Here is a 27,714-nt window from a genome sequence, read left to right as displayed (position 1 = left end):
CCGCCTTTGCCATAATTTCCTTTACTGTTCTCATTTCTTATGCCTCCTGCAGTCAAGTATAATTGAACTGGGCTGGGATAAATATAGCCCTTACAGATCATCTGTATTTGAGACCATCTCAGTCTGTAGATGAGGGAGCTAAGGCATTAGAGAAGATTGGGGAAATGTAAGTCCTCACAACTAGAATGCTGTTAATGTTAGACATGATTTATGAACCAAAATGTACACTGATCTTTTCCAGACACCCAAAGTCCAATTTGTCCTAAAAGAAGCCTTTCTGCTGTATGGCTTTGGGGAGTTTGGGGGATGGCAAGGAGAGGATATGGCAAGCACTGACTTCCCTTTCTGCAAGGAGGCATGTTTATTTTGAAGGTAATGAAGAAAAATGCCAGCAAACACATATTGAAGATATTGAAGGCTTGCACATAAGACCTTTGTTATTAACCGTGTGCTTGTTTGTACATGTTATTCAAATTTCTTGGTGTAAGCTTCAGATGGGCAAGACAAAATTGAAGAACTCGAGTAAGCATTTTCCCTTTCAGTAAAGCAATTTAAGGAAGGGAAGAAACTTTCAAATGTCGTTTGTGGATCGCGACATCATGGGTTTCCAAAGGGTTTATATGTCCTGTGTTAACCTTTTATCTAGGAACATTGAATCAAAACTGTAAGCAGTCTGTCCTGCTGCTTCTGTTGAAATCCCCTTAACCCAACAGACTTTTAAGGCACAGTAGTGTGAATGAAGCACTTCTCTTGTTAAGTCAGACCAACTGGGGCCTGTTCCCAGGAGTCTTACAAAGCTGGGTATGCAGGCTTACTGTGCTGAGCCGCAGTGCTCATGATTTTGACTAACGGAATAAGGACCGTATAATTCATGTAGTATCACTGTAGCATCCTTTGTTTTGGAAGTAGAGTTGATAAAAGTGAAAGGGGGAAGCCAGAATTACAACAGCTTCGAACTGAATCTGCCCTTGTTAATTCAAAATGTAAAGAAGGTCTTTGACACTGTCCCACCAATAAAACCAGGCTTCATGTCCAGTTTTAGGGTACAGAATGTGACAGTAATTTGGCATAATAGAACATAAGCTTTGGATTGAGGTCGATGTTTGCTTTGCATCTATGCTTTAACAGTTACTTCATCTCTGATTCTCTGTTTCCTCACCTGATGAATGGAACCTTGTAGAGTTGCCTCTAATTCAGTGTTGCAAAGACATGAGCACATATGGAGGACTTGTGCTTGGTCCTTCCCCCAGTTTTTGGTTCTGGAAGCCTAAGGTTGGGCCCGAGAATTTGTATTTCTAATAAGGTCCCAGTTGATTCTTATGCTTGTCTGAGAACCATTCTGTATGAATTAAATGCTGCATTTGATTTAAAGCCCCTGGCGTTTTATTGTCCTTCTATGTATATGGTAGCCATGTAAATGGACGGTGATTATCTCTGGGCTTGGTTAACCTGAGAATTCTTCAGGCCAGTGAGCCTTTATCAGGTAGATTTGGTTTTCCCCTGAAATGCTTCTGCTCAAAGACTTATTCTTCTCTTAAAATTCTGCTTCACTTGTTTGATAGTTAGTGACCCCTTTAGATAAGAATGTAAATGAATTTAATCTGTTCTTCTTGTGATTGTTTTGTTTATTGTTTTAGGTTCTTTTTTGTGCAGCCCTTTTCAGACAATGAGGGAAGCATGGTACAAATTAATCCTTTCCCTCAGTTTTGGGTTTAGGCTCTAGCAAATATACTCATTCCTACTTGTCCTTTTGAGACCTTTTTCTCATGTATGTGTTTCCTTCCTCAGCTTGTTCGTCTGCCTTGTGCAGAAAGAGAAGAGTAATAATTTTTCTTTTCTTTGTGGTTTATTTGAAATTATAGACTAGTAATGTAGCTGCACACCTCCTCATCCCCCCCACCCCCTTCTCCAACCCTCAACTTCTGTTCTTGGTGTAATTTCAGTTTAGATCATTTCTTGTATTCAGTATGCCCTAGGTAAGGGCATAAGTGAAAGTATAATCCTGCTGTAAGTAACTCATCAAAGCTGACAATGTGATTTAATCTTTGATTGCCTTTGCTGTCTAAGATGGTATTCTGGCTTTATTTTCATATTGTAAGATTATTCCCAGCTCTTCCTAGGTAACAGAACATGGTACTTGGCCAGGTAGGTGCATCCACACCAGTTGCACAGTGAAGGACTGGTGATGCTTTCTCCCTTTCTTTCTGGGCTATGGGGAGGAAAATTTGACAACAATTCTATGTCTCGTCAAGTTATTTCTTTTGTTTTGTTCTTAAGTATTTGGGATGTCAGTCTGGCTTACAGTCAGACAAGAATCCAAAATCCGTCAAAGTCCTGTTTTTATGATTCTTGCAGGCCTTCGAGTTTTTCCTGTAGCCCTTTCCAGGAGGGGGTGTGTGTGTGTGTGGGGGGGGTGAGAATATGTTTATATGTATGTTCCAGTACACCTCTTGTTCTTTCTTTGGTTTCACACATTTCCACATGCACAAGATCTAATATAATTTATACCCAGAGAGGGAATCTACCTATAAACAAACATCCCCCCAAAAGTCTGTTTCCACCTTTGAGTATATTCCTGTTAGTTTCTGGTTTTTACCAGACAAGTTCTGTTGTGTCTAGAGGGAGAGATGACACTAAATAATACTGTAGCTGTCCGTTGCCACACAGAATTGATGCTTCTAGTCGTGTTTGCTGTGAAGGCCAATTCCGTTTCTCAGTGACATGTTTTAAAATGGAATTTGTAATGTTAGGCTTATGAGTTGTTTAGGGTTGGTGGTATCTCCCAGAGGTTTGCACAGAGATGGGGTTGGAGGCAGTTCCCTAGAGGAGCTGATGGGGAAAGACAGGAAAGCACCATTCTCACAAGAACAGATAGAGCCAGCTCTTCATTTGTGTGCATTTTAACCACTAAGAAGTGTGGAAAGAAGTGGAGTGGAATACCATTGCTGTGATAACAAAGGCGGTCCCCCTCCTGGGCGCAAGAGGAAATGAACCCATTTCAAAGATTTATCCAAATATGTCTCACAGTTCCATTATGTGAATTCCATGGAGTGTTAATTCAAATATTTTAATAGAATGTTATTTGCAGTATTATTCAATAGTGGCCTAATCCTACTCAAGTCCTTATTTGTCCTCCCTGTGTTGCTGTTTCCTCATCTCTCAGGAGGTGATGGGAAGATGCTCATCTACAGAACAGTGTGTCTCAAACTTCTGAATCTAGGATCGGGATAGAGCATTTCTCTGTAATTGGGGCATTTCTTTTAAGTCTTGTGTTCTGTCTTCATGAAATTTTAACTATGTATTTCATAAATAAATTTGAATGTGTTTCAATAGAAAAATGCCCCCAAGTAAAATCTTTTATTTCTAGTTAGTTTATTTTTTTACTTCCAGCAATTCTATTTGATTCCTTTATAATGTTAGGTTACCTTTTATAGCTTCCTGTTCTGCAAATATTTTCAAACCTTTTTTTTTTTTTTTTTTTTTTTTTAATTGAAACATGATAAACATAGCCTGTTGATTCAAATTGCTGGAGTTTTCCCAGGTCTGTTTCTATTGAATTTTTGCTCATGTTGCATTACTTCCTTGGCAATCAGTTGTTCGTTTTCCCTGAATGAGAAGTTATTTGTGGAGATGAAGGAACCAACCTTCCTTCAGAGAGGAATTGTTTGCTTTTGCCACCCACCTTAGGACACTATCAGTCCACTGCCATTTAAAGTAAATTCAAGGTTTTGAGAAATGATTTTTGAATTCCAAATCCTCATAAGGGCCAGTTCATTTTTACAACTTCTCGGGAATAGATGTTTGCCGCTTCTGCTTTGCTTCATGCTAAGGCAATTTATGTGACATTTTCCTGGGGCTGTGGGAGTGGGGAAAGGATTCCACTTTATACTGAGATACAGCCTTTTGGGATCTTGGCTTCAAGTAAAAAGGATCTCCTATTAAAGACCCCCTTTGGCACTTGGGTGTTGGCTCCTGGCTTGTCTTCTTACCCTCATAACTCTCATAAGGCCGGGAAAACCAAGTTCAGGCCTGCTTACTTTAGAAATGCCAGAGTAGCTTCATTTCTCCATTTTGCTCTCTGGGTTCCAACTTTTAATCTGTAGCTTGGTAAATTTCAGCACTTTACGCTTTTAAGGGGTTAGTTGGGCTATCTTAGGCTTCCATATTCCTGGGAATAGCCCATTGAAGTAAATTGGTATTACACCTTGTGGCTTCCAGTAGCCCACGGCACCATTTCAAGGTCTCCTTTTGGAAAGATCTCTTCTTTCCAGGGTTCTAAGCCTCCATGGCATGGGCTGCAGTCTGTATAGCTTTTCATTAAATAGTTTTTCCTGCATTGGTGCTTATATTCTATGTTTCACACTCCATTAAAATGAGTTCATGAGCGAACGAGACTCAGTGGACAGCCCTTTCCCAGAAATAGCATTTGATTCCTCATCTGGTATGTGGTGTTAGCTTCTGCAGGCACGTCAGAAGTCTGGCTTCTTAGGGTCTGGGGCTTCTGGAGTTCTAAATGGTCTACTCTGCAGTTCCTGGCCCACTCAGAGCCTATCTTGCTTCCCATTCCCCTGTTCTCCAACTTAGTTGCTTTACCTGGATGATTTTATTATTGAGCTAATCAGCATAGGCTCTTCCTAGGTGCCCAGGGGTGTGAGGTTGTCTTGTTGTGTAGCTGTTTGCTTTGAGAAGTACTTATCAGAAGGGAGGCAGGGGAATAAATTCTACCTTTCTTCTGGGAAAGTTCCTTTGTGGTGCAAGATTGCGTTCCCAAGCTGATTTCTAGCCCAGTGGGAAGTTGTTTCAGGCGCTGACAGGGAATGGCAGCCCCAGCTGACTCCCTGGTTAGCCTCGGTCATCTTTTATGTTGTCTTGCTGTGTCTAGGTTAGAACGTGCTTCCTGAAACCTCAGGCTTCATGTTTAGACCTGGAAGGTTGGGTGTGTGTGTCTGCATTAATTGCCCATTCCCAGTGCTCCTTTTTCTGTCTACCTCAACTGTACCATGAAATCTCTCTATCTCAGGCCTTCTCAAATGCACTGTCTCTTGCACTTACATTGTGGGGTGCCCCCCCTTATACCAGTTAATATTAGGCTTTTGCCACTTCTCTTCTTTTTGGGATAAAGCTGAATGAGGAAAGGATAGTTTTCTGAGTTGAATTTGCTGTTCAGTCGCCTTTCATTTACATTTACACTTTTCATTGCTTATTGATTCTGTGACTGAGTAATGTTTCTTTTTATTATTTCTAGCTCAGGATGGTTAGTGTTTGTATAATCCTAGAATGGAGAGATCATGGAACTTTAGAACAAGGAGGTAATTTACCTGGTAGCACCAACAGCTCCAGCAATGAATTCTTCCTTTACCTGTGGTTTTTACTGGATAACATTCTCTTTTAAAAACAGGTAACATAAAAAAGAAAACAAACCAACAGGCCCTGCGATGTGAGACTACTATACTCCACATTGCGGTTGAGATGTCCACTTCGGAAAATACTGGATCAAATCAGGGATACCTGGAATTGTGTAAAATATTGAGACCAAAGATAAACATCAGGAAGAGAGCAGATGAAGGAGGATGCTGGGAGAAGTGAATTATTCTCATTTTCCCAAACAGGCTCCTCAGGGTTAACATCTTGGGGTCTTCTCTGGGTTGTGAGGCTATTATAGTCCTTTTGGATGGTATTTTGTATGTCAGGCTCATCTAACTGCTGTTGGTTAGAGCCACCCTGACCCTTCCCAGAGCTGCTCTATGGCTGGCAATGTGGTGTTTGGTAGCATATTGACACAGTTGAAGACTGATGCCTCTTTGATCAAAGCGAGGCTATTAGGGTATGTTTAGGCTGGCAGAATTGAAGAGCCTAAATAGAAAGAGTTGCGATGCCCCTCCTCAGGGTGCCTGTCACCCTCATCTTTATGAAGGTGATTGTGCCTTTGCCCAGTTTACAGGCTTAAAAAGAATTGCTAGAACCAGCAGTGATGAAGAATGCACACGTAGCTTCTCTTTCTCTTAGTTAATCAGTAAGTTGAAGAATAGAAAAGGATGGTAGATTATTTTCACAGTTTCTCAGCGTATCATTGGTTTCTGACTGTTCAGTCAATATTTTCCTCTCTTTCCTCCCCTCCCCCACATCTTTAGTTGGGGTCCCCACCTGCAGGGCCCCCCTCCCCCGTCTTGCAATGCTCCTTAGGAAATGTTCCCTTTTTCCTCAGATTCGGCTTAGCTTGTAGTGCGGGTGCAGTACAGCTTGAAAAGAGCTGTCAAGGAAGTTCCTCTTGGTGGTATGCGTTATCTGCCCAAATGAAATAGCCTTTTCTGATTCTGTTTGGGGGATGGAATAGGGAGGAGAAGGACCACTTCTGAGAAACCCCTGACAATGGAAGTTGACTACTCCTGGTCTGGAAAGACACCCTGTGGTTAGATAGAAGCTATGGGGAAAAGAGTAAGACTAGCCCTTTTTGGAGGATAGTCATTTTATATTTCTAGCTATTTTATCAATACCTTCCTTCATTATTGGAGCTTGATGTGTTTCATGGATCTCTACCCCACTCCATTTTCATGGCCACTTATTTTCATGTTTAATAGGATCATGCCATAACATTTTGATTCTCTCCTAGTTCTTTCACTCTTTTTTTTTTTCCTTCCCTCTCCCCTCCCTTTTGTAATGCCATACAGAGAAAAGGAGTGGAGTAGAGTAGGTGATATGGAGGTTTTGTGGAAATATCTGATAGATCTGTGGTTACAGTCTTCTTTGGAGGGTTTAAGCCGAGCTGAAGGATGCTGACCTTGTGGCTTTATCATTTCCTGTCAGCGGACTAGGAAAATGGGCTCATGCCATTAGGGATTAACAAAGGACTTACTGAACAGGAAGTCTCTTAGCCCTTTGGTGTTGCTGAAGTAATACATAGGGCCCTGTTGTTTATCTTGTGACTTGTTTAAAAGGTTGGACTTTCCTCATGTTATTTCTTGGGGAGTAGTGGAGATCAGAAATTGTTACCCCTTTTTGGCAACTCTGACAAGTCAACACTGGATGACCAAGAGGGCTTGTGACTTCTTATGCCCCAACCTTACATATGGGGGTTTCTGCTACATGTTTTGCTCAAATCCTTTAAAAGCCCTTTGAGGTACTATTGCAATCTCACAGCAAATACAAATATATCATCTCTGGAAAAGAGCTCTAGTCCTAAGTATTGGAGCCCCTGTCTTACTAATAGCAATGCTTGTTGATGCTTCAGGAGAGTTTTGTTAGTTAAATGGTCCTAAGGCAGATACATCTTTGGCATCAGGTCCTATTGTGAATCAAACAGAAACTGATTTTTTCCTCTAGGAGAAATTTTCATTTTATGATGTAAGCAAACTCTTGTCAGAAAACATTCCTGGTACCCCCCCTTTGAGGACTTTTTTAAGCCAAACATAGTTTTGGCAGACCCTAGTATATCCTGCAGATGTGGACTGAGATCAGGTAGAGGACTGGTGGTTCCCATCTTGTGTAATCAGACTGGGCTTGCCAGGAGGTTGGTGGGGAAGAATGGGAGGTCTTTCATTTTGTACTGGGGAGAGTTATCTTAGGTCATGCAATGGTTATGAAGAATGTAAGTGGGATAGAGTATTGTGAGTTGGAAAGAGAGGTCTGGTTTGAGAGGTCAGTCATTTTGTTTAGATATATTTGGTGATTGATTTCCAAACGGTGGTGCCATTTGGAAGGATGTTTCTCCTTCCTGGCCTGAAATAAGGTTATGCTGAACAGCCTTGAATGTTGATAAAAATACAAGGTTCCTTAGGGGATATTTCAGACATATTGTTAGAAAGGAAGGTCCTCTCCATGGCTTGACTTGCTTTTGCCTCTCTTGCATTGAAACTGTTTCCTTGGTTTTTATTTAAATTTCCATACCACTGATGTCTCTCTAACCAACGTGGCATGTGCCAGTGACGCGGAGCCTGATTTTAGGAGCTCAATCTGTAATACCGTGTGAGTTCTTGTTTTTCCAGTGAGAGAATCTACCATTACTCTAGGATTATAAAGCAAAAACAGTAAAAAGGAGACTAATTGCTCTTCTTATATTCATTAACTATTAGCAGCTTCTTTGATTATGATCATGTTTCCTCATCTTTAGGCAATTGTCTTAAAAACATAGACCTCTTACAGACATTCAAGGAGAGACAGTGTGTGAATAGTAGTGAATCCTTCTATAATAGAACAGACTTCACTCAGCATTTTTGTTGGTGATATAATAACTCCTCATACTTTAAAAATAACACATGATTATGTTTCAGCCTAGAAATAAATTTTCCAACAGACCCCAAAATGAATACTTCGGAATTATTCTTGAAGGATGCATATGTTAGAACCATGGTAGTGGTATATATAGTTTATCCTTTCTCGACTCTTCTTCGTGGTAAAAATCACTTTTTTTGGGTGTTGTAGGATAATTCAGAAAACAACCCTTTCTGTTTTTGGCTCTTGGAAAATTTTTGGTGTATAACAAAGCTTGTTTTTAAGGGTCTCTTGATTTTCCATTTATACTCCCATCTATTCAAACAGATGTAATCTTGTTAAGTGAGAAACTGAGACATTGAGTCAATGAGGTGAAACGTTACTGCTAATAGAGTTTGTTACTACTATCCATCAACAATGACTGGTTTCTTAGCTGGCACCCATTTTAATGCAGGTAAATTTGGTTAAAAAGAAAAATTGGTCCTCTAAAAATTGAGCAAAGATCACGATGCTTTTTTTCTCCGAGTGGTTCCAGGGCTCCAAAGACTGTGGGCATTAAAGACTCTATTGCCATCTATTGGTGCTTGGTGGCTACTTCATGAGATTTCCAGTGGGTGGGGAAATTGTCCGGCCCTCTTTTCTGTTTGTTACCCCTCCAGGGAAGCCAACTTCTGTTAGTGAGCTGACTGTCTAGAGGCAGGGCAGGCAGAAGCCAAAGCCAGCTATGGGCTCTTCTGGGGGCTGGTCGGCGTTGTGAGCACTGCCTTGGGGCTTATGTTTTCCTTTTGATGAATGGACGTGAGAATTGCAGGCAGCCCAGTCTGAATGTGATGGGAAGTTGTTACAGGACTGATTTTGTAGTTATACTCTTGGAAGGATTCCACTGAATTTTAGTTTTAAATAACTCAGCTGTGTAGCATTTTGGAAAGTAATTGCTTCATATATTTTTCTTTTCTTGAAAGAAGGAAGTAGAAAACGAATCTCGTTTCAGAGTGTCATCCACTCTGACGCCCCCCACCCTCATCTTTGCCAGGATTAAAGGAGTTTGCTGGCAGTTTGTAATTGGATATTGAGTAACTTCAAGTAGAGAAACTGCTGGGTTTTTTGTGGAAACATTTAAAAAACTAAATTGGCAATCCAACTTCCGGAGAGGGTAGAAAGACAGATTAACTGGCTCTTGGTGGCTTTTAAGACTGAATGTACTTTAGATAATTTGTTCACCCCTTATAACTCTGATGACATTCTAGGAATTCCTTTGCCTAGATCCTGGCTGTCTTCTTAACATAGAGTACTTAATCTCCGTGTGTTCCTCCTGATTTAGTTGCTTCTGAGCAAGATACAACTTTTGCTCAAGACTGTCCTGAAACTGATAGCGTTTGTTGGAAAGAGAATTTGCAGTTCTTAGACCCTGGGTTTGGAGTTGGCTCCCTGATAAGAACAGGGTTATGCCACCGGGGGTGTGGCAGGATAGGCAGCTTTCCATAGGTGATAAACGATAACACATGTGACATGACTGACAGGACAAAGGGGCTTTGCTGCCACTTCAATTGTTGATTAATGATGATCCCTCTCACATTTGACATGGTTGCTTTTGAGAACACAAAGAAAGTCAATGTCAGATATTTCCTTTATCATGATAGAATCCTGATTTCCAAGCAGTCTCGGTTCTCTGACATTTCAGGATGGCTCACAAGACTTTAAGAATAATCAAATAATTTTATTAATTGAGTCAAAAGCTATACTGTGTATTACTTTTAGTACCGTTTGTGTGGGCTGTCAGCACCTTCCTAAGATTTACACGTGCAAGTAATGTTTTACTTGGGAAGAAGTTGTGCACAGCGTTGTACATAACCTTTCGTAGTCTTTTCTTCTTCCTCTTCTCTGATCCTCCACCCTCCATATAAAAAGGTGAATAAAGGAAAATAAAGGTCTCCCTTTCTCTCTGGGGCCAGCTTTCCAGTGCCCGAGTGCTGAGGGGTGTCCAATGGCTGTGAGCAGTTGTGACACCTTCCAAACTTGGTGATTTGGGGGTTTACAACTGTTGCATTTATATGTATAAATAGTTACACTATTTAAGGGGTTTTTTTTGAATAGACCTTTCAGTGAGTTGGCAAAGAATGTCTCAGGTTCTGAAAGAAGTTGATGTGTTTCTTTTAATGAGTGACTTCTTCTTTGCAAGGGTTTAAGTCTTAGCTAGCAGAGTGTAGATAGTATTGCTCCTGAGGGAATTTCAGTGCAATTTTTGGAATTGTGACACCTTTTCAAATTATTTATTGATTTATTCATTATTTCTCAGTCCCCTCTTCTAATTTGCTAGGCAGTGTACACTTATCACAAAGTTTCAAAGTTACCATATTTTGCTGTGTTACCTGACAGTGTACCATTAGAAACCCAGTGTTAGGAATTGTTAACTTGGCAACATTGGCAATTTAGAAATTTCAGTTCATATTTCCCACTGGGCACTGGCCAAAGACCAGTACTTATTTTCTTGTGTCTAGAATTAAGAAATCATTGATCCAAGAGGAATTATTACAGGAATTATTATATTCAGGTACTCTTCATTTTATAAATGAACCCAGAGATCAGAGAAGCTTGGAACTAGCTTCTCATAGTCTCTTTTAATTTTTTTTTTAAATGAGAAAATCGAGGCCCAACCTGCTCCAGATCACCAGTTAGTTGAAATAATGCCCAGGTTTTGTGATGCAGCAGTTCATTCTCTTGGATCACACTGACCAAGCAGAATTTTAAAGAGTTTATGTTCAAGGGGATTCAACCAATAAAATGTTCCTCTAGGCAAATCTGGTTAGAGCAAACTTTTACTCTAAATAGTGCCCTATGTAATTTAATTAAGGTCAGTATTGCAAATATTTAATATCCTGTGGTTTTAGCATAAACACATGATTTCATCTCTCTCTCTGTAGCACCAAAAAATGAGAGCTTCTGGACCAATATGGTGAGGTCTCCAGAAATACCCTAAAACAGGCATTCCTTGTAGGAAATGTTTCTTCTTCCGGAGCCGACTGAGCTCCCTATTCTGTCATTGCATGATGTCCCCATGATCTGGTACAGTGAACACTGGGGGATCAGGGTAGAATGCAAGCTTAGAGGAATATAAGCTACTGCGAAGGCTTGCAGTTTATTATGAGCTGGTCTCTGCTAGCCTCTGGGTTCACTAGAGGATGTGTTTATTTTCCCTTTACTATTCAGGATGTTTACAACCATCCTGTGTGGTTTGCCTGCAACTGCACTTGCATTTGAATTTGGCGGGCAATTTGCCCTGGGTTGAGGATATCCCCTCGCCCGACCCCCCACCACCTCCCCCACGCACATGGGCATGCTCGTGTTTCTTTGAGAAGCTGCCAAGTTTGTAGTGTGTGTGTCTAGGGTAGAATAGAGTGGGTAATTATTTTGGGGAATTTTTTTGTTTTGTTTTGTTTTTGAATAGGCCTTTCAGTGAGTTGGCATAGCTTCAGGGCTTGCTACCTCATCTGCACAAAGAGGGCAGCCATGCTGGTCATTTTGCATTTGCCAGACACAAAGTGTCTTAGGTTTTGAATGAACAGACCCTCCCCTCCTACCCATTCCTTGTCCTTTGTTTCCATTTGGGGTATAATCTAAATAATTGGATTTACCAGTTTACATTTTTAATATTGGAAATTAAGTTAATAAAATGGTGCTTTGGCATACACGTCCCTCAGCAAGGGACCAGCTGTGCATTTCTTTAAACTGCCAGGTTCCCCTTCCTCCTGTTTTCTCCAAACAAAATTATGTGCATAAACTGTACCCTCCTTGGATTTGTAAACTATCAGAAATCCTGGACAGAAAAGGAATTTAATTAACCTAGAAATTGCTGTTGTGCCGTATTTAGGGCTGCCCTGGAGATTGAGTGCACAGATATGAGTAATCTGGTTAACTCCACACTGTTGATAAGCCCAGAGGAAACCTGGAGAAACACTGCCGCCCTCCTCACAGCGAGGCTCTCGATGGCAGGCTGCCCAGGAGCTTCTAATCCATGACTGGGGGAAAGGAAGGAGGGGCACAGGGAGGGTATTACAAAAGGAAAAAGGGGGGAAATTTGGCACAGGGCTTTGTCAGCTCATCAGTGGGGTTTCTTCACAAGCAACTTCTTGAAATTTCTGTGTTAATTTGGAAAATAATGACAGTGTTAATTTTGGTGTGTTTCTTACCAGAAAGGCAGGGTACCTTTTTTTTTTTTTTTTTTTTTAACCTGGAAGTGAAAAATATTTGAAGGTTTATTTGGGTAAAATTTTAAGTGCTAAAGCAAAACAATCTTTTTGCTCTGACGATATCATTTAAGCCCAAATGAGAGATGGCTCTGGGGGACCTGTAAGAAAGAGAAGGTCGCTTTCACTCCACTCTAGGTTGGTTTCAAGTAGTTCTAAGGGTTTACGCAGATTGATTGAGAAGTACACATCATTTATGTGGTCTCTGTTCTGCACGGGTGTTTGGCAGGATCTTCCTCCTGGGTCCAACATGATGATGTGGCACGTGTCATCAGTGTGGTGTGGGGGCAAAGGGACATACTGGCACACATGGTGCTGGGAGGGCTCCTGATACCTCGTGGTGATTGAGACACAGAGGCAGTCCATGTGTGGCTGGACCTTGGCACTGATGGATTTCATAAGTGCTTATTAAATGATGACCATGGTGAAGGTGGAAATTGTGACCACACACAGGCACATCGTTAGTAATCTACTAAGAGTCCCTAATGAAACGGAATTCTGGTCTGCCTTAGTTAAGACTCTTACACTGGGAGAGCCATTAACTTCACCTGGTGGAGAATGGAAGGCCTCTTCTAATTCCATTGGGTCTGGCTCCTCTTTATCTAGCTGTCCCTTTGAAACTTCTGGAGTGCCGTTCGGTCTGCCTCTCTGCTCAAAACTCTCCAGTGCATATTTTTTTTCCTAAATAATGAATATTGCATTCTGCAGTTTGTAAGTAGTATAGCAGTGTATTCTTCCTGCTGTTCTTTCCCAGCATTTATGGAGGGCTTGTATTGTGTACATGATGACACCTATATGCAGAAATGGGCCGTAAAGAGGAGAATGTAGTGGAGAGAATATATATTGAAGTCTTTGTGATAATACATTGTTGTTTTTATTTCTGGTTTATTGATGGCATTTGTTAAATACTGCAGAGGTGCAATCACTCATTCTTTCAACACATATTTATGAAGCATCTCCATTGTGTCTGGATCCAGCTGCCTGTGTACAGAGGCAGTGAAGAGAAGGCAGTAAACAAGTAAACAGTTAAATAGAAGATCATTTCAGAGGGTGCTGATTCCTGTGAAGGTTAAGAAAAAGGCAAAGGAATGGAATTGGCTTTGGGTCATGGGAGGTGTATTACTTTAGGGTCCCTCTGAGGAGGTGACGTTTGAGGAGAGACATGGGAACAGCAGCCTCCATAAATATGAACAGGTCTGGAATGGGCTCCTCCTGTCCCTTGCCTGGGTAATGAGAAGGAGCCAGCCACAGTCAGATAAAGGGGAAGAGCATTCCAGACGGAGGAGTGTCGAGAACAAAGGCCTTGAGTAATCCTGGTCCCTCTGACCGATTCTGTAACCTTTGTCCTCTATTTTAGGACATTCGTTTCTGCATACTAGGTGGGATCAGATCAGTAGTTTAACTTTAATATCAGCATTTTCTTTCCTCATTTTCAGGACATTTTAGGTTAAATGAGATTCCCATCATCAGGGCTGATTTTTTGTCATGACTGAAATGCCACGGGGCTCATGGACCCAAGAGTTGCTTAAATAGGCCACACAGCAGATGGCCTTGCCCATGACCTGGCTTCTCCTCGCCCCCCACACTTAGGAGACTTGGTGTGAAAGAGAAGGCTCTGACCAGGCACCCGAGGTCTGGCTTCTGGTCCTGTTTGTTCTGCCATCCAAGTTGGGTGGCCCTGGGCAGGCCTCAAACTTCCCTCAGTTTATTTATCTGTGAATTATAACAAACTGAAGCCCCAAACAATAAACAGAAAAAGCAGAAATATACTATTTTGAAATAGTATTTATTATCTTATGCGCTTGCTATTTAAATTTTTGGGCCTTTAATCCACACGTTTACACAATGGAAGGTGAGTGAGTGATGTGCAGGAACCCACTGCACCAAACCCCAGATTTCACCCCACTGTAAATAAAACATTACCATCTTCATATATTTATTCATTTCTTAAGCAGTTGATTGAAGTTTATTTTATTTGGTCTGTTTGATTTGACATGCTGGAGGGTTTGACATGCTGGGTGAATTCCTTTCACTGACAAAAGGGTACACATGAAGTTCCTAAAATTAATGAGTCTTTTCTAAGGGAAAATCCTTCCTTGATCAATTGCATTAATAAGAAATAATCATGAAAGTAAATTATGCTGAAGTTTTAATGTCTGGAACCACCTTTAACAGTGCTTTTCTTTGTATTACCCAAATCCCATTAGGGTCATCCTAGGTAAAATCAAGACTGAAAGTCATGGGGCCATATTCTCTCTGTCCCCTGGTTTGCTCTGAGCCCCAGGGTCCCTATGTGCTCTCTTCCCCTCCAATGATGCTTTTCAAATATTTTTGCTCTGGTTATGGAAGGGAAGGTTTTGTGTCTGGTGAAAATGCCAGTGAGCTGATGTAGAGGGGGAGGGTGAAGTGAGGGCGGCAACAGGTGGGTGCAGATATCACCATTCCCTGTAGCTGTTTTAGTGCAGCCCTGGGAGGGCCTCTTTCCCCTTCACCATAGGTGGGTGGCCTAGACTCCCCTCCCCTCCACATGTTAGCCTGCTGCTTCTGCCCCCAACACCGCCAGGTTTGGATTTTCCCATTTTTTAGCACATCTGGATTTCTCTTTTCTTACTGGTTTTAAATAACATAAACCTATTTTTCTTGCATCCACCATTCTAGAATGAAGTGCTTATTCCCAAAATATACTGTCCTGGTACTAGTTCGTGCTCTCAGGATTTTGGTCTGTGATGTGTCATTGAAATCCTTTTGTTATCTAGGGCCAGAAAACCAAAGACCATACCTTTTTAATCCTCATGGGTCTCCACAGGATGAAAAGCCAAAGTGCACAGCCATCCTTTTTGTGGACAATACAGATTCTTCTTGCCTCTCTTAAAAAAGATACTGGTTTGTCGTGTTCTTCAGTTCCTGCTTGCTTCGGGGTCTCAAAAATACTTAATCATTGGGAGCTTGCCTTATTCCTCTGAGGAGTAATTTATTTTCCTGCCACTTTTTAATCTGTTATTGCCTTATTTTTCATAGTCTCACTGGGGAAGTCATCAGGCACAAAGTGCCTTTTCTTTGAATCATGGTAGGAGTAGTTTATCTTTGAGGCACTGAAATTGTAAAATATCGTACAGTGTCCTACTCTGTCATCTGTGTTTTGTCTGTGTTTGTGTGTTTGTTTTTCATTATGGCTGCACAGTCTTCTCATAATGTGTGGCATTTGTTGTTGCTGACTTTTGAAAAAGCAATCAACGCTTAACATCCTGTTCATATGCAGGCAATATTTCTATAAAATTCCTGCAATATGCAAAGCATAAATTATGTCCATTGAAAGAAGGTGGTGTATATATTATAACATTTCCAATTAAAAAAAAAACAAAAACTTCCCAGAAAAGAATTACAGAGGTTTTCTTTTGTTTTAAAACAAAGGGAAATAAGCCAGACACCAAAGGACAAATACTGTATGATTCCATTTATGAAATATATGCAATAGGCAAGTTCATAGAGCAAGACAGTAGATTAGAGGTTACCAGGAGCTGGGGGAGTAGGGAATGGGAACTTAATTGCTTAATGGGTAGATTTTCTGTTTGAGGTGTTGAAAAAGTTTTGGTAATGTATGGTGGTGATGGTTGCACATTGTGAGTATGATTAATGCCATTGACTTGAATCCTTAAAATTGGTTGAAATTGATAAGTGATATATAGTACCACAAAATAAAATAAGAACAACCAGAGGTAAATTGGAGGAGGAGGAGGAGGGAGAAGCATTGTAGTTTCCTACAAAGGGTAGTTCTGTTGGGGGCACCCTGAGGGTGTTGTTGTCTTGCAGTATGTGTCTTGTTGGAATGGGGGCAGTTTTTCTGTAGCCTTGTCCTTCCCCTGAGCCGTGCTTCTGTAGGTGTGAGCTGATGTCCCATGTCAATGAGGGCTGGTGTTTTATGTGCTCATTTTTTTCTAATTTATTATATTGCAATAGATAGAAAATGCCAGGGGGTGGGTGCCGCAGAAGTGATCCTTATCTCCATTTGAGAAGTAGACCTCGGACACTGCCACCCCTCTGCCCTCTGAACCTTTTGGGTCCCCCTGAGAGTTCCTTCTGGGACTTTCTGTCCACTTCCTGGCCTGTCTCTTGAAGGAGTCATTCAGTTGCAAGACAGTTCTTCCCTTAACGTGGATACAGCAGCATTGCCTTAGATCTTAAATTTTGGGAATTTTTATTAAGCTTTTCCACCTTTTCTACTGGTACTTTGTTAATGTGACTGTTTCGCTTTGTTTTTTTTCTGGGTTCTGAAGTACTTTTGATTAACTTCAGTAGTTGTAGATTTGTTTTACAGATTGCCCAGTAAATGGCTGAAGCAGTCATGCTCTCTCCCTTTTGATTTAATGCCGTATTTTATTAGGAATATTATCTCTAGCCATGTGCAAATAGATTCATTCGTGGTGTTTTTAGTGGAGTAAAGGGTGGCAGGAATAGAGATTGGTTAAGAAATGAGGGAGGTTAAGATTAATATAAGAGGTAACTTAATTCAAGAAAGCATTTTTACTAATTAAGCAAGGCAAGAAAACAGCTTGTAACATTGTGCCCCTTGACGTTTTTGGGGGCGTGATTGTTAAATTTACTACATGTGTTAATTTTCAGAGTAGAAAATGATGTGTGTGTATATGAATATATATAGACACATATTTTGCTGTCATGTTCTGCTAAATACAAGAATTTTTTAAAAATCAGTAAATAGTAAATAAGTAAATAGCATTTTGAATATCAGCCACCTGTTAGATACTGTGCTATTTTACATAATCCCTACTTCTCCCAACAACAGTACAAGAAAGGCATATTTGTGCTTTATAAATATATCCTTATTTATTTTCTTTCTTATACAACCTTCAGGGGCATGTAAAGATCATTCTGCACAGGGATTGATTATAATTTTGTACCCTATTCAGATCTGTATAAAGCCCCATAAATGGGTCTGCTTCTTGATTCTTTCTCTTTCCTACATTTAAATAATATTTTTGAGCATCTCTATGAGCAAGTATTGATAGACAGTTTAAAGAAGTATACAAGCAAGTTTTCACCCTCACCCTTATTGTTCCTTTGATGTGAGACCTTGACGATTAATGAAAGAGTTAAAATGGGGCAGTTTACAATGATTGTGAGGTTTAGTTATACATACAGAATTATACACAGTGAATAGAGAATTCACTATTAAGTCTGGTGTTGGGAAAATCACAAAGGTGCCTTTGCAAAATTCATTAAGATCCATATTGATAGAAAGGCATGTCTTACCATGTAGGTCAGAGGTGTCTTGTAAAGGATATCTAAATTGAGCTTTGTACTCATCAGGTAGCTAAGCTGGGTTAATATCTGTGTAGGATTGTAATGCTGAACATGCTCAAAACGTAGAATAAGGTCAGTTTTTTGAATCCCCAATTAAGTTTGGACTTAACTCTAATGGCAGAGAGTAACCCCTAACTTGGGGAGGTTTGGCCAGAGGGACCTATTTTTCTCCGTATCACAGTTTAGTGAACTTTGGGGCTGAATTGGAGTCAGATGAGTTTAGAGGCTGGAACACCACTTTAATCTGGAGAATAAGACTGTGATGAGTATAGATAGGCAAAGGTGGACTGAGTGCAGGAGCCCATACAAAGGAAATTGTGCGTGTTCTTGAAGCAGCATCAGATTAAAACATAGAATGCTGTATAAATATGGCAGTATTGTTCTTCATAATTACTGTGGGGTGAATTAAAAGTACAGAAATGTCGTAATAGTGTGTCATCAAACACAGTGGTTTTTAAAATACAAGGGCACATGTGTGGTTTGTTTGCAGGCAGGCACTTGTACCTGCACATACACACACATTCATGGTACGTATTTTCTATCAGTGTATAAAACACAGCCATTTAACCAAATTTATTGCACTTTAATGCAGACTTGTAGTTTATGAGTGTGAGAATAAAAAGTGTTTGCCTCAAAGATGGTCTTCTTTATCTTTTGTGTCATGATTTTATTGCTACACATAGGCCTGTATCCTCTGATCTCTAATATATTTTTAGTTTTCTTTTTTGTTTTTACAGGCCCAGGCTGCAAGCACAAAGGAAGTTTGCCCAATCTCAGCCGAATAGTCCCAGCACAACTCCAGTCAAGATAGTGGAGCCATTGCTACCCCCTCCAGCTACTCAAATTTCTGACCTCTCTAAAAGGAAGCCTAAGACAGAAGATTTTCTTACCTTTCTCTGCCTTCGAGGTGAGACTGTATTACCTGTCTGTTTTGGGGGAAAAGCCTGGTTGAGAGAGAAGGGACTAAAATCGTGCACGTGGACTAGATGTTAGCTCTGATCTCTGCTGCGCACGTCTTTTGGTTCCCCAGCCTGGCTCGATGGAGAATTCCAACCCAGAGGGAACTTTGTCACTGTTGTCTTTAAGCCAGCTGTATGAATCTTAACATTTCTCCTTTCTTTTTCATTTGACTCTTAATCCCCCTTCTTGGCTTCTTATCATACAGGTATACAGTTTGTACTTTTCTATTAAAGCTCTGCTTAGTTTTAATTTTTATAATTAGATGTCTCCCTGCCACCCCTTCAAGGCCCCTCTGACCACCAGTGTCCCATCCCCATGTTGATGGATATACAGTTTCCTTTCTTTGTTTCTCCTAAGGTCTGCCAATAAGCCACATTGACTTATGGTCACTGTTTTTCCAGCCCTGTACTACATTAAGAGAAATAGAAGTAATAGTTTTAAAATACAGTTGATAGTGAAAATATTGGTCCATATATAAGAACAGGACCAATTAACAGAGTACAGGTTGAAAGAAAGATAGAAGCATAATACAAAGAACTTATTCCTTTTTCATGAACTGATATACTGTATCACTCTCAATAAATTAGTGTGTATGTTCTTCAATTAAAAAGATTCTCCTTCAACCATCAGTAGTAGGAGTTCACACTGATACATTACTACCATCTAATCCTCAGCCCCCCATTTCAAAGTGCTTCACATGTCCCAGTAATGTCCAAGTTTAGAGGATAAGGATCCAGCTCAGAGTTTGGTATTGCTTTTAATTGTCTTCTCTTTAATCTGCCTAGTCTGGAATGATTACTCAGCCTTTTTTGGTTTTTCATGACATTGACATTTTGAATATTACAGGCCAGTTATTTTGTAGAATCTTCCTCAGTTTGGGTTCGTTTGGTCTGTCTTCATGATTAGATTCAGGTTTTGCATTTTTTTGGTAGGACTGTCATGGAAGTGGTTCTTCATTCTTCTCACTGCATTCTATTGGGTGAGACACAATTTCAGCCTGTCTCTTTACAGTTATTGTTCACATTGATTAAGGTGGGTCTGTCAGGAGGTTCTTTGAAACTGTACAGTAATCTCACTTCTCATCAAACTTGATTTATTCATTTTTTTGGTATAAATGTGACTTCTATTTTATTCATAGGTTGTAATCATTGTTTATTTTCATGATTAGATTGTCTCAGATTTTACCAGTGGAGTTCCTTGAAGCTGACTTCTTAGTCCTTTTGATGTATCCCCGTCCTTTTATCAGCTTTGCTTCCTGATACAACAGAATGTTCCAGGCTCATCTTGTACTTTCCTTCCCTCAGCCCTGGACTCACCCATGTCTTGAAGGAACCCTAATTCCTTTTAGTGAAAAGTGCTATTTAGAAGCCTTGATTTGTGTGCTAGGTATTCTCATGGCTATTGGGGTGTCATTCTCCCAAGTGCTCTTAGTGTGCAGAGAGGTATGTGTGTGTGCGTGTGTGTACGTATGTATGTACACACATGCCCATTTATTCTATCTACAGGTATATCTACATCTCTGTTTATTTAATCCAGTACCTCCGGTTCCCATTTAACACCCGAAGGGTCAGTCTGGTCTTCTTCCTATTTCTTTTGGACAGTGAAAAACCTGGATATCATTTCCTTTAAAATGTGTGTTTTTTGATCTTTTGTCATTGTAACCCACCTTCTGTCTCTGCTGCCACCCTCCCCTGTGTGGCAGCTTCTGATGGCTCTTGGCTCTGACACCCCTTGTGGCCTGCTGTGGTAGCTCCTCGCTCCTTCCCATTTGCTCTGCTTTACCCAGTGGCTTTAGCACTGACTTTTTAGAGAAAGGCAAACAAAGTGCTGAGTTTGTGTTTGATATTACAGGCTATTCATATTCCCTGGAGGCTCTAAGACATACATAAGGAGAATAATTATATTTCAGTTAGAAATTTTCTAACAGCCTGGATGAAAGGAGATGAGGCAGGAGGGTCTCCCACCATTTCATCTCTGTTAGTTTTTCATAGCTCCTTGATACTAGTGATCCTAGTTTTGGGTGTGAAGAAAGGCAAGTTTGAGGGCCCAGTATGAAAGAATCTGGAGTTGGGTTGGATGTGAAGGGTTGAAGGGAGGAGAAAAGGTAAGACTGAGCAACAGGCTGTGAGGCTGGTATGGTGTGTGGAGAGTGAGAGGGAGAGGAATTTGGGCCAAAGGAGTCTTGGAAGAGTTGTGAAGTGTCATCAGAGACAGTATGGGTTAAGGTAAATAAAGGTCTGCGGTGTTGGTGGGTCTCTTCTATTTTGGACTTTGGTCACACATGGCATTTTTAATGCAACTGGATCCAATAGGCAGCCTTGACCATTGAATGGGCGTGGCTCCCGTTTTTAGGCCCTGAAAATGGAGGAATGGAGACACACATCAGGGGGTGTTCCTATAGGTAGAAAGGAATGTTTATGGGCTTCCCATTTGTATTATTTTTTAAGATTATATTTTCTGTGTTTCTGGGGGACCTGGAGAGGAATGCTTATTGCCGAAGTAAATGGTATCTAAGTAAAACATTACTACTGTACGGAGCTTTGAAGTTTTCAAGACTTAGACTCTTAGACATACATCTAAGACTTTAGACATATGTCTTTTCATAGGTACGGTTCTTTGTGGTGTTAAATGGAGCAAAGGTGAAACCTAGGAGATGTTTAAAGCGTTTTTGGTAACATGGAAATTTGTTCCTGTATCTGAGCCAGGGAATAAAATAGATTTTGTCATTTTTGTTTTTAGCTGATTGATTGTAGGAATTGACAAAGCATTTCACTTTCTTACGATTCCCTCTGTAGTTTTTAGATCTGAAGTCTTTTTAAAAATGAGTCAGCTTTAGCCTTTTTTTTTTTTTTTTTTTTTTTTTTTTTTTAATTTTCTGTGATGTCAGGTATGTGTACCTGATCCAGCAGTAAAAAGCCCCAAATGGCAGAGATTCCTATAGTGTCATTAGCTCTCTGGAAACCTAGTGGATTTCATGGCATTCGATGACGTCTTTTAGTATGTGAATTGCATGAGGTAATTAAAATGCCTGTTTTGAAGTGTAAAAGAATTAGAGAGATGATCCCTGCTGCTGTGGTACTGAATAATTTTCTTTTAATTTCATATTAAGAACAATAAGATGTTAAAATAAAAAAAGGTCTTTTTATATAAGTGTATTTTATATTCCTCCTGGGAATATCAGCAGAAAGGATAAGTAAGCAAAAATAACCTCCTTTCCGTCTCCCAGAGGCAACCACTGTTAACTAACTCCTTGGTGCATATCTTACTAAATCTTCTATATGCATATATAATTTACATCTGCCCAACCTCCCTGAAATGGTATTGCAGTATACTTTTAATTCTGTGGCCTGGTGTTCCTACTTAATAGTATCATATAAATACCTGTCTGTCAAGTCATGTTAATACTTTAGAAGTGTTCCATTTTGTAGATGTGTCATAATTTATTAGTCTAATTCTTTATTTACATTTAGCTATATTGTTAACTTTTTGATAATAACTGCTGATGATGCATATCCTCAGTTAAATCTTTGTATCATCTGAAGTCTTTCAGGCTAAGCTGACAGTTGGGAATCCGATTAATATTCTTATACGTGCATTCTTATACGTGCATTCTAATGCTGTTTTTTCTTTTTCGATGCCGATTCCAAACCAAATAGAGCTTGTCAGAGCCCCACACCTAATGCTCAGCATAAAGAACCCAGTCAGTCCATCACCCTTGGGTGACAGCGGGCACTGTTAGGGGTAGAGAAAGCAGTCTTTAATAAGCTCATTATTTAGAGGGAAGAAAGTCGGGCTGCAAAAATAATGAAGGAATGAAGTCAAAGAACTGGAAGTCACGTTTGTTACGATTGCAGGTCATTCTTCTCTCCAGTCCCCAATTATTACCTTTAATAGTCATGGCTCTAATTTGGGATATGGAAGGGAATCAATCTCGAGGCTGAGGGAGAGGAGAGACAGGGAATGGAGTTCTTTAATCCCTGTTCTTTGTGATCCATTAAGTACAGTGAGAGAGCCCAGGACGTTGCCTTTTCCCTGCAACCCCATTAATTCTTTCATTGAAAACACAAAATGCTATAACATTTAACGCTGGGATTGGTTCATATATGTAAACACACCAGCCAGCCATTCAGGATTAAAAAGCTTTAGAGATTTCTAAATCTGTTTTAAGGCATTTGGAGACCTATCAGATAAGTTTGGCAAGGCTCTGCTCCTTTTCCTATTTAATATCATGACCTGAAATTTCTAAAGGAAAGGAGAATGGAATGAATAGTGCCGCAGCGCCTTAAGTGTTTGCCTGCTGTCTATTTATCTTTAAATAGCTGCTTTGAAAGGGTCCACGTGTCTCTTGCCAGAGACATAATTAGTATCTTTGGTTAGTACATGTGGGGAGGAGTGTATATGCCATGTGCCGCTTGCTGTATTACCATCGCTGTATTTCCTGTCACAAGTATCGTTGTTCTTAATGAGTTCTGTCATCTTCTCTTTGTTCTGACTGTGATTATTAGCAGATTAAAAAGCTTAATGCAGCAGAGCCCTGACAGGTTGAATGATTCTCTTATTTACATTTTTCCCAGGGAGATTCCCATTGGGGATTCCTGAAACCTGTACACCTTACTCACAGTTCCTTTTTCTGAACATTGGTGTCACAGTTCTGCCGAATGAAGAGAGCCTTTTTTTGAGGCTCCCTAGCCAAGAGCCTCACTGCCAGCCATTGTAAAGCCATCCTAACTGGGTGCCTTTCATTTCCCCCATGTCTTCAGGAATGATCAGCAATCTTTCCTAATCAGCCCTCATCCAATTGCTCATTAATTCAGCAGACTTTTATTGAACCCTTCTTACTGCTAGACACTGAGATTGGAAATGAGAAAGGAGCATCATTGTGGTAGGTGAGGTAGACAGGAACACAGTAATGTGGGAAATGCCGCGGAGAGACAGGCCGTTAGGAAGCACTGGGGAGAAGGATGAGGCCATTTCCCTGGGGCTATCAGGGAGGGCTGCCGACAGGAAGTGACATTTGAGCTGGGCCTTACAGGGTGTGTTAGCAACCTTTTCACAAAGGAGGTGAAGCTGAGCAAGAGTTCTGCAGAATCCCCTGTCAAGGCATGGAAGGATAATGGATTGGTGTTGGGGATGTGTGGAGGGGGTCCAGCAGTTAAACCAGGAAGTTAGGATGTGTCTGATTCTGCAGGCTCTGGGCTAGATAATGAGGTATACCCAAGCCCTTCACTTGATAGATGACATAATATGCCCAGTAGTTTAGAAAGATGATCCCACCAGCTTTAGGCTGGCCAACTAGTGGGTCCTTATAGGAGCATAGGCTGTGTTTAGTAGGCCTAAGTTTCCCCATTTGTAAAATGGGTTTTCTGATGTTTCTAGTACACTTGGCTATGGCATTGAACTCAAGCTAATGGGTGTGAAACAGGCCCAGAAATAGTCATATACATTAATGATTTCCCAGGGAGTTTAGCCCACACAGTATCAGGGAGGGGATAGGAAGAGGGTTTGATTTGAAAGAGATCCGGGAGGAACACTCCAGCTGAATGGACTGTAGGTCATAGAAGAGAGCCCACACATGGAGTTTTCTATAAGGGTATTTATGGCCTTCTTGGCAAGGAGTACTTTTTTTTGTTGTGGTTCTACTAGCATAGGGTATTTTGGGGCAGTGAATTCTAAATAGGGCAAATGCAAAAGCCTAGGGTAATTTAGAGGGGATTAACCTGCTAGAAAGCAATTAAATAATCCCCCAATTGCAAGGAACACTGCGGTGCTAATAATGAACTTCCTTGAGCAAAATAGGAATACTTTGCATAATATAAACTCTCTAGGGAGGAAAGCACATTGCTGCAGAGGTAGATAATATTTTTTGATGGTCCCTTCTGAGAGGTGTTGCATTTTCATTTATGAGGGGAGTAATGATGAAAGTATGATCCAAAATGGTGTTGTTACTATCTGGAGGGTTTCAGTCGTCAACTCTTGCTTCCTTGGGTTTCCTCTAGAGCCTGTTACTTGACTTAGTTTGGCTGAACAAGCAATTTATTTGCTAGAACAGTTTATCAGGCTAGTTAAGAAATCTGAAACCATGGAATACCTAAGCTCTGAGGAGAAGGATAGGTCCCTTTTAATTGCTCTGTGACTTTGATCAGAAACGTTTTGTCCCCAGGATTAGCCTTGCTCCAGCCCTGACCATGACCTCTGACCATGCTGTCTTCCCAGAAGATAAGGCAGGTTCCTTTTGCCTGCCTCACAGGCTATTGGCACAGATTGCAGGGTATATCTGAATCTTCTCTGGCCTTCCCCTTGGCTTCTGGAGATTCCCTTGGTGTTTCATGTCCTTTCTGCGATCCGGTTTGAGAAGGCAGATGAGCCGGTCCTCTCTTCTTTATGGAGTACCTAATGGCTGCTCGGGTGGCATGACTTAGACTGCACCAGGGTGACTGGTAACTGGTGAATTTTTCAAGTGAGTCTTCAGTGTCTCCGTTAGGGTTTGGGGGATGTGTGGAAGCTTCATGTGGTGCAGAGATCACAGACTTCTGTGTTCACATCATGGCTGTGTGCCCTGAATCATATTTTTTCCTAACTTGGCTCCCTTCTAAGCTTGGTCTAATCCCTTCTCATTGGATTGCCATGATGGTTGGAGGTACTGTGGACCGTGTACCATTGTGGCTGTTAGATGATACAATTTGAGGCTTCAGTTGAGATCCAGAGAGCTTACTGCATTAGATTTGAAAGGTATTTGTATTTGTTTAAAGCCAAATGTATGGAGAACAATGTGGAAAAGATAATGTTTGGTGAGTGTTCCAACTTTTAGTTTATAAAGTTGCTTTCTCCATCTGCTGTTGGCTAGATGAGCTTTCAGGTTGACACTGTTGGGAGGGAGAGTGGTTTGTTATCCATGGAGCTCTCGTTCCTGAATTCCACATGGTAAGGCTCTTGTAGATAGAACACATGCCTGAATATGGGGGATTTCCTGTGTGTGGGAGCAAGGGGCAGAGAGGCTGGCCACGGGGCAAGGAGGGTCGTTACTTCCTCTGTCTTTCTTCCTTAAAAACCCAACTCCCCTGTGGCTGAAGTTCTCCAGCTTTGCTTTCACATTGCACGACTCTCACACTCTTTAATCTTTTGGTACAATTTGCTTTTCCCTACCCCTTATATTCTTGTCACCAATCTATTTATTTTCCCATTTAAGGGAAATAAATTGAAGGGCAGTAAATAAAGAGAAGTAAAGAGAATGACAGTCTGCTTTTATAGCTATGAATTGCTTTTTCACAGAATCCATGCACTAACCCAATGATCTCATTTTAGTGTGTGTAGCATGGAGGGCTTTTGCATAAATGACCTGTCATCCTTTGAGGTCATAATAATTGTTATTGTGAAGACAACTTCCAGTCTTATGGCAAGTAAGTGACTGCCAAAGCTGAAGCTTGATCTACATTTTTGGATTCTATGAAGTGTCCTTTCCAGTAGTTGGTGTCTTGTTTGTTTATTGTTCCAGTCTACTAATGCTGCCATTTTGCAAAATACCAGAAACTGATTGGCATTTATAAAGAGGGGGTGTATTGGGTTACAGTGTTACAGTCTTAAGGCCATAAAGTGTCCAACGTAAGGCATCAACTATCAGGTACATTCACTGGAAGATGGGTAGTGGTGTCTAGAAAACCTCTGGGAAGTCATGTGGCTGGCACGTGCCTTGGAGTTCTGGTTTCAAAAGGGCTTTCTCCCAGGATGTTCCTCTCTAGGCTGCAGCAGCTCTCCAAAATGTCACTCTAAGCTGCTCTCAGGTTGTGTTTCAAAATGGTGTTCTCCAAAATGTCTCTGTGCCAGCTTCTCAGGGCAAACTCTGGGCTATTACTTCCAAAGCATCAGCAAAACTGTTTTCAATGGCCATCTTCAAAATGTCTCTGTAAGTTGCAGCAGCAGTGAGCTTCTTGTGTCTGAGCTTATGTAGGGCTCCAGTGAACTAATCAAGGCCCATGCTGAATGGGCGGGGCCACACCTCCATGGAAATTATCTACTCAGAGTTAGATAATTGGGTGGGTCGTATCTCCATGGAAACAACCTAATCCAAAGGTTCCAACCTAATCAACACTGATATGTCTGCCTCCACAAGAATGCATCAAAGACAGTGGCGTTTTGGGGGCCATAATACATCCAAACGGGCACCGATATATGTACACATGAAAAGGAAGCTCAGTCCCAGGCTGGGTGGCACTGGACAGCCAGCTTGTTATAAGGAATAGGCGCTTCCCTTTGAGCTTGGTCTTTGCCCCAGAGAGCTGTTTCCCCAAGTCTGCTACATGTACTACTTGCTTGTGGTACCAGTAATGATGAACACTTTTCACTTTTAGAGAGTTTTAGATGATTTACTTATTTTTAGATAAACACTATGTTTATGGTAATTTAAATTATTACATTAGGACAGGCAGTAATTAATTGTAATGAAAATGCATCAGTTTGAAAAGAATAAGAAAATAATAGCACGTAGGGTATCTAGATATGGCAGATCTAATTTGAAGGCTGTATGGAAATGATGAAATTTGGGAAATCCTGTTGTAAATTTTTCTCTTATAAGATATAAAGGCAGATCTGGAAGGAACAGAAGAAAGTGCCATGAAATGTCGTACAGTTGTCCCACGGGGCGCTTCATCTGTGCATGAGATGGGTGTGGACATCTGGTCTGCTTTCGTCACTTGTACCTGGAACAGTGCTGGGTATTCTGTTGGATTAATGAACAAAGGCAGTTCTTGCAAATACTTTTTTTCTGTCTCTCCAGTTTCAAAGGATGAAGCATCTCCCACTCTCCTAAATGCCCTCTATCCCTGACCCCAGTTTTCGACATCACTTGGAAGTTTTGTTTAAAGTTAAATATGATACTAGGGCTGATTCTCTTTCATTCTGTCTGTGTATCCTGAAGATGAATCACTGGAAATGACTGAGTGGGCCAGCCACGTGTTTATTGGGTCAAACTACAGAATTTGACTCCCCA

At 40.8% G+C, this 27,714-nt stretch overlaps 1 protein-coding gene across 5 annotated transcripts in view; it reads left to right on the top strand.

Annotated features, from left to right (window-relative positions):
- The window catches only part of JARID2 (jumonji and AT-rich interaction domain containing 2), a 243,329-nt gene that overhangs the window by 165,088 nt on the left and 50,527 nt on the right, over window positions 1–27,714 (top strand). For all 5 annotated transcript variants that reach the window (XM_037842110.1, XM_037842105.1, XM_037842107.1 and 2 more), the window contains one exon: window positions 18,509–18,678. Coding sequence is in view for 2 of the 5 variants with exons in the window: in XM_037842105.1 (XP_037698033.1) it covers window positions 18,509–18,678 (170 nt within the window). In the remaining 3 variants the exon portion in view is untranslated. The remainder of the gene's footprint in view (window positions 1–18,508; window positions 18,679–27,714) is intronic.

The sequence above is a fragment of the Choloepus didactylus genome, chromosome 7 (genome assembly GCF_015220235.1).
Source record: "Choloepus didactylus isolate mChoDid1 chromosome 7, mChoDid1.pri, whole genome shotgun sequence".
Taxonomy (NCBI): Eukaryota; Metazoa; Chordata; class Mammalia; order Pilosa; family Megalonychidae; genus Choloepus; species Choloepus didactylus.
Note: the sequence above shows the minus strand (reverse complement) of the source record. Positions and strands in the feature narration are given on the sequence as shown.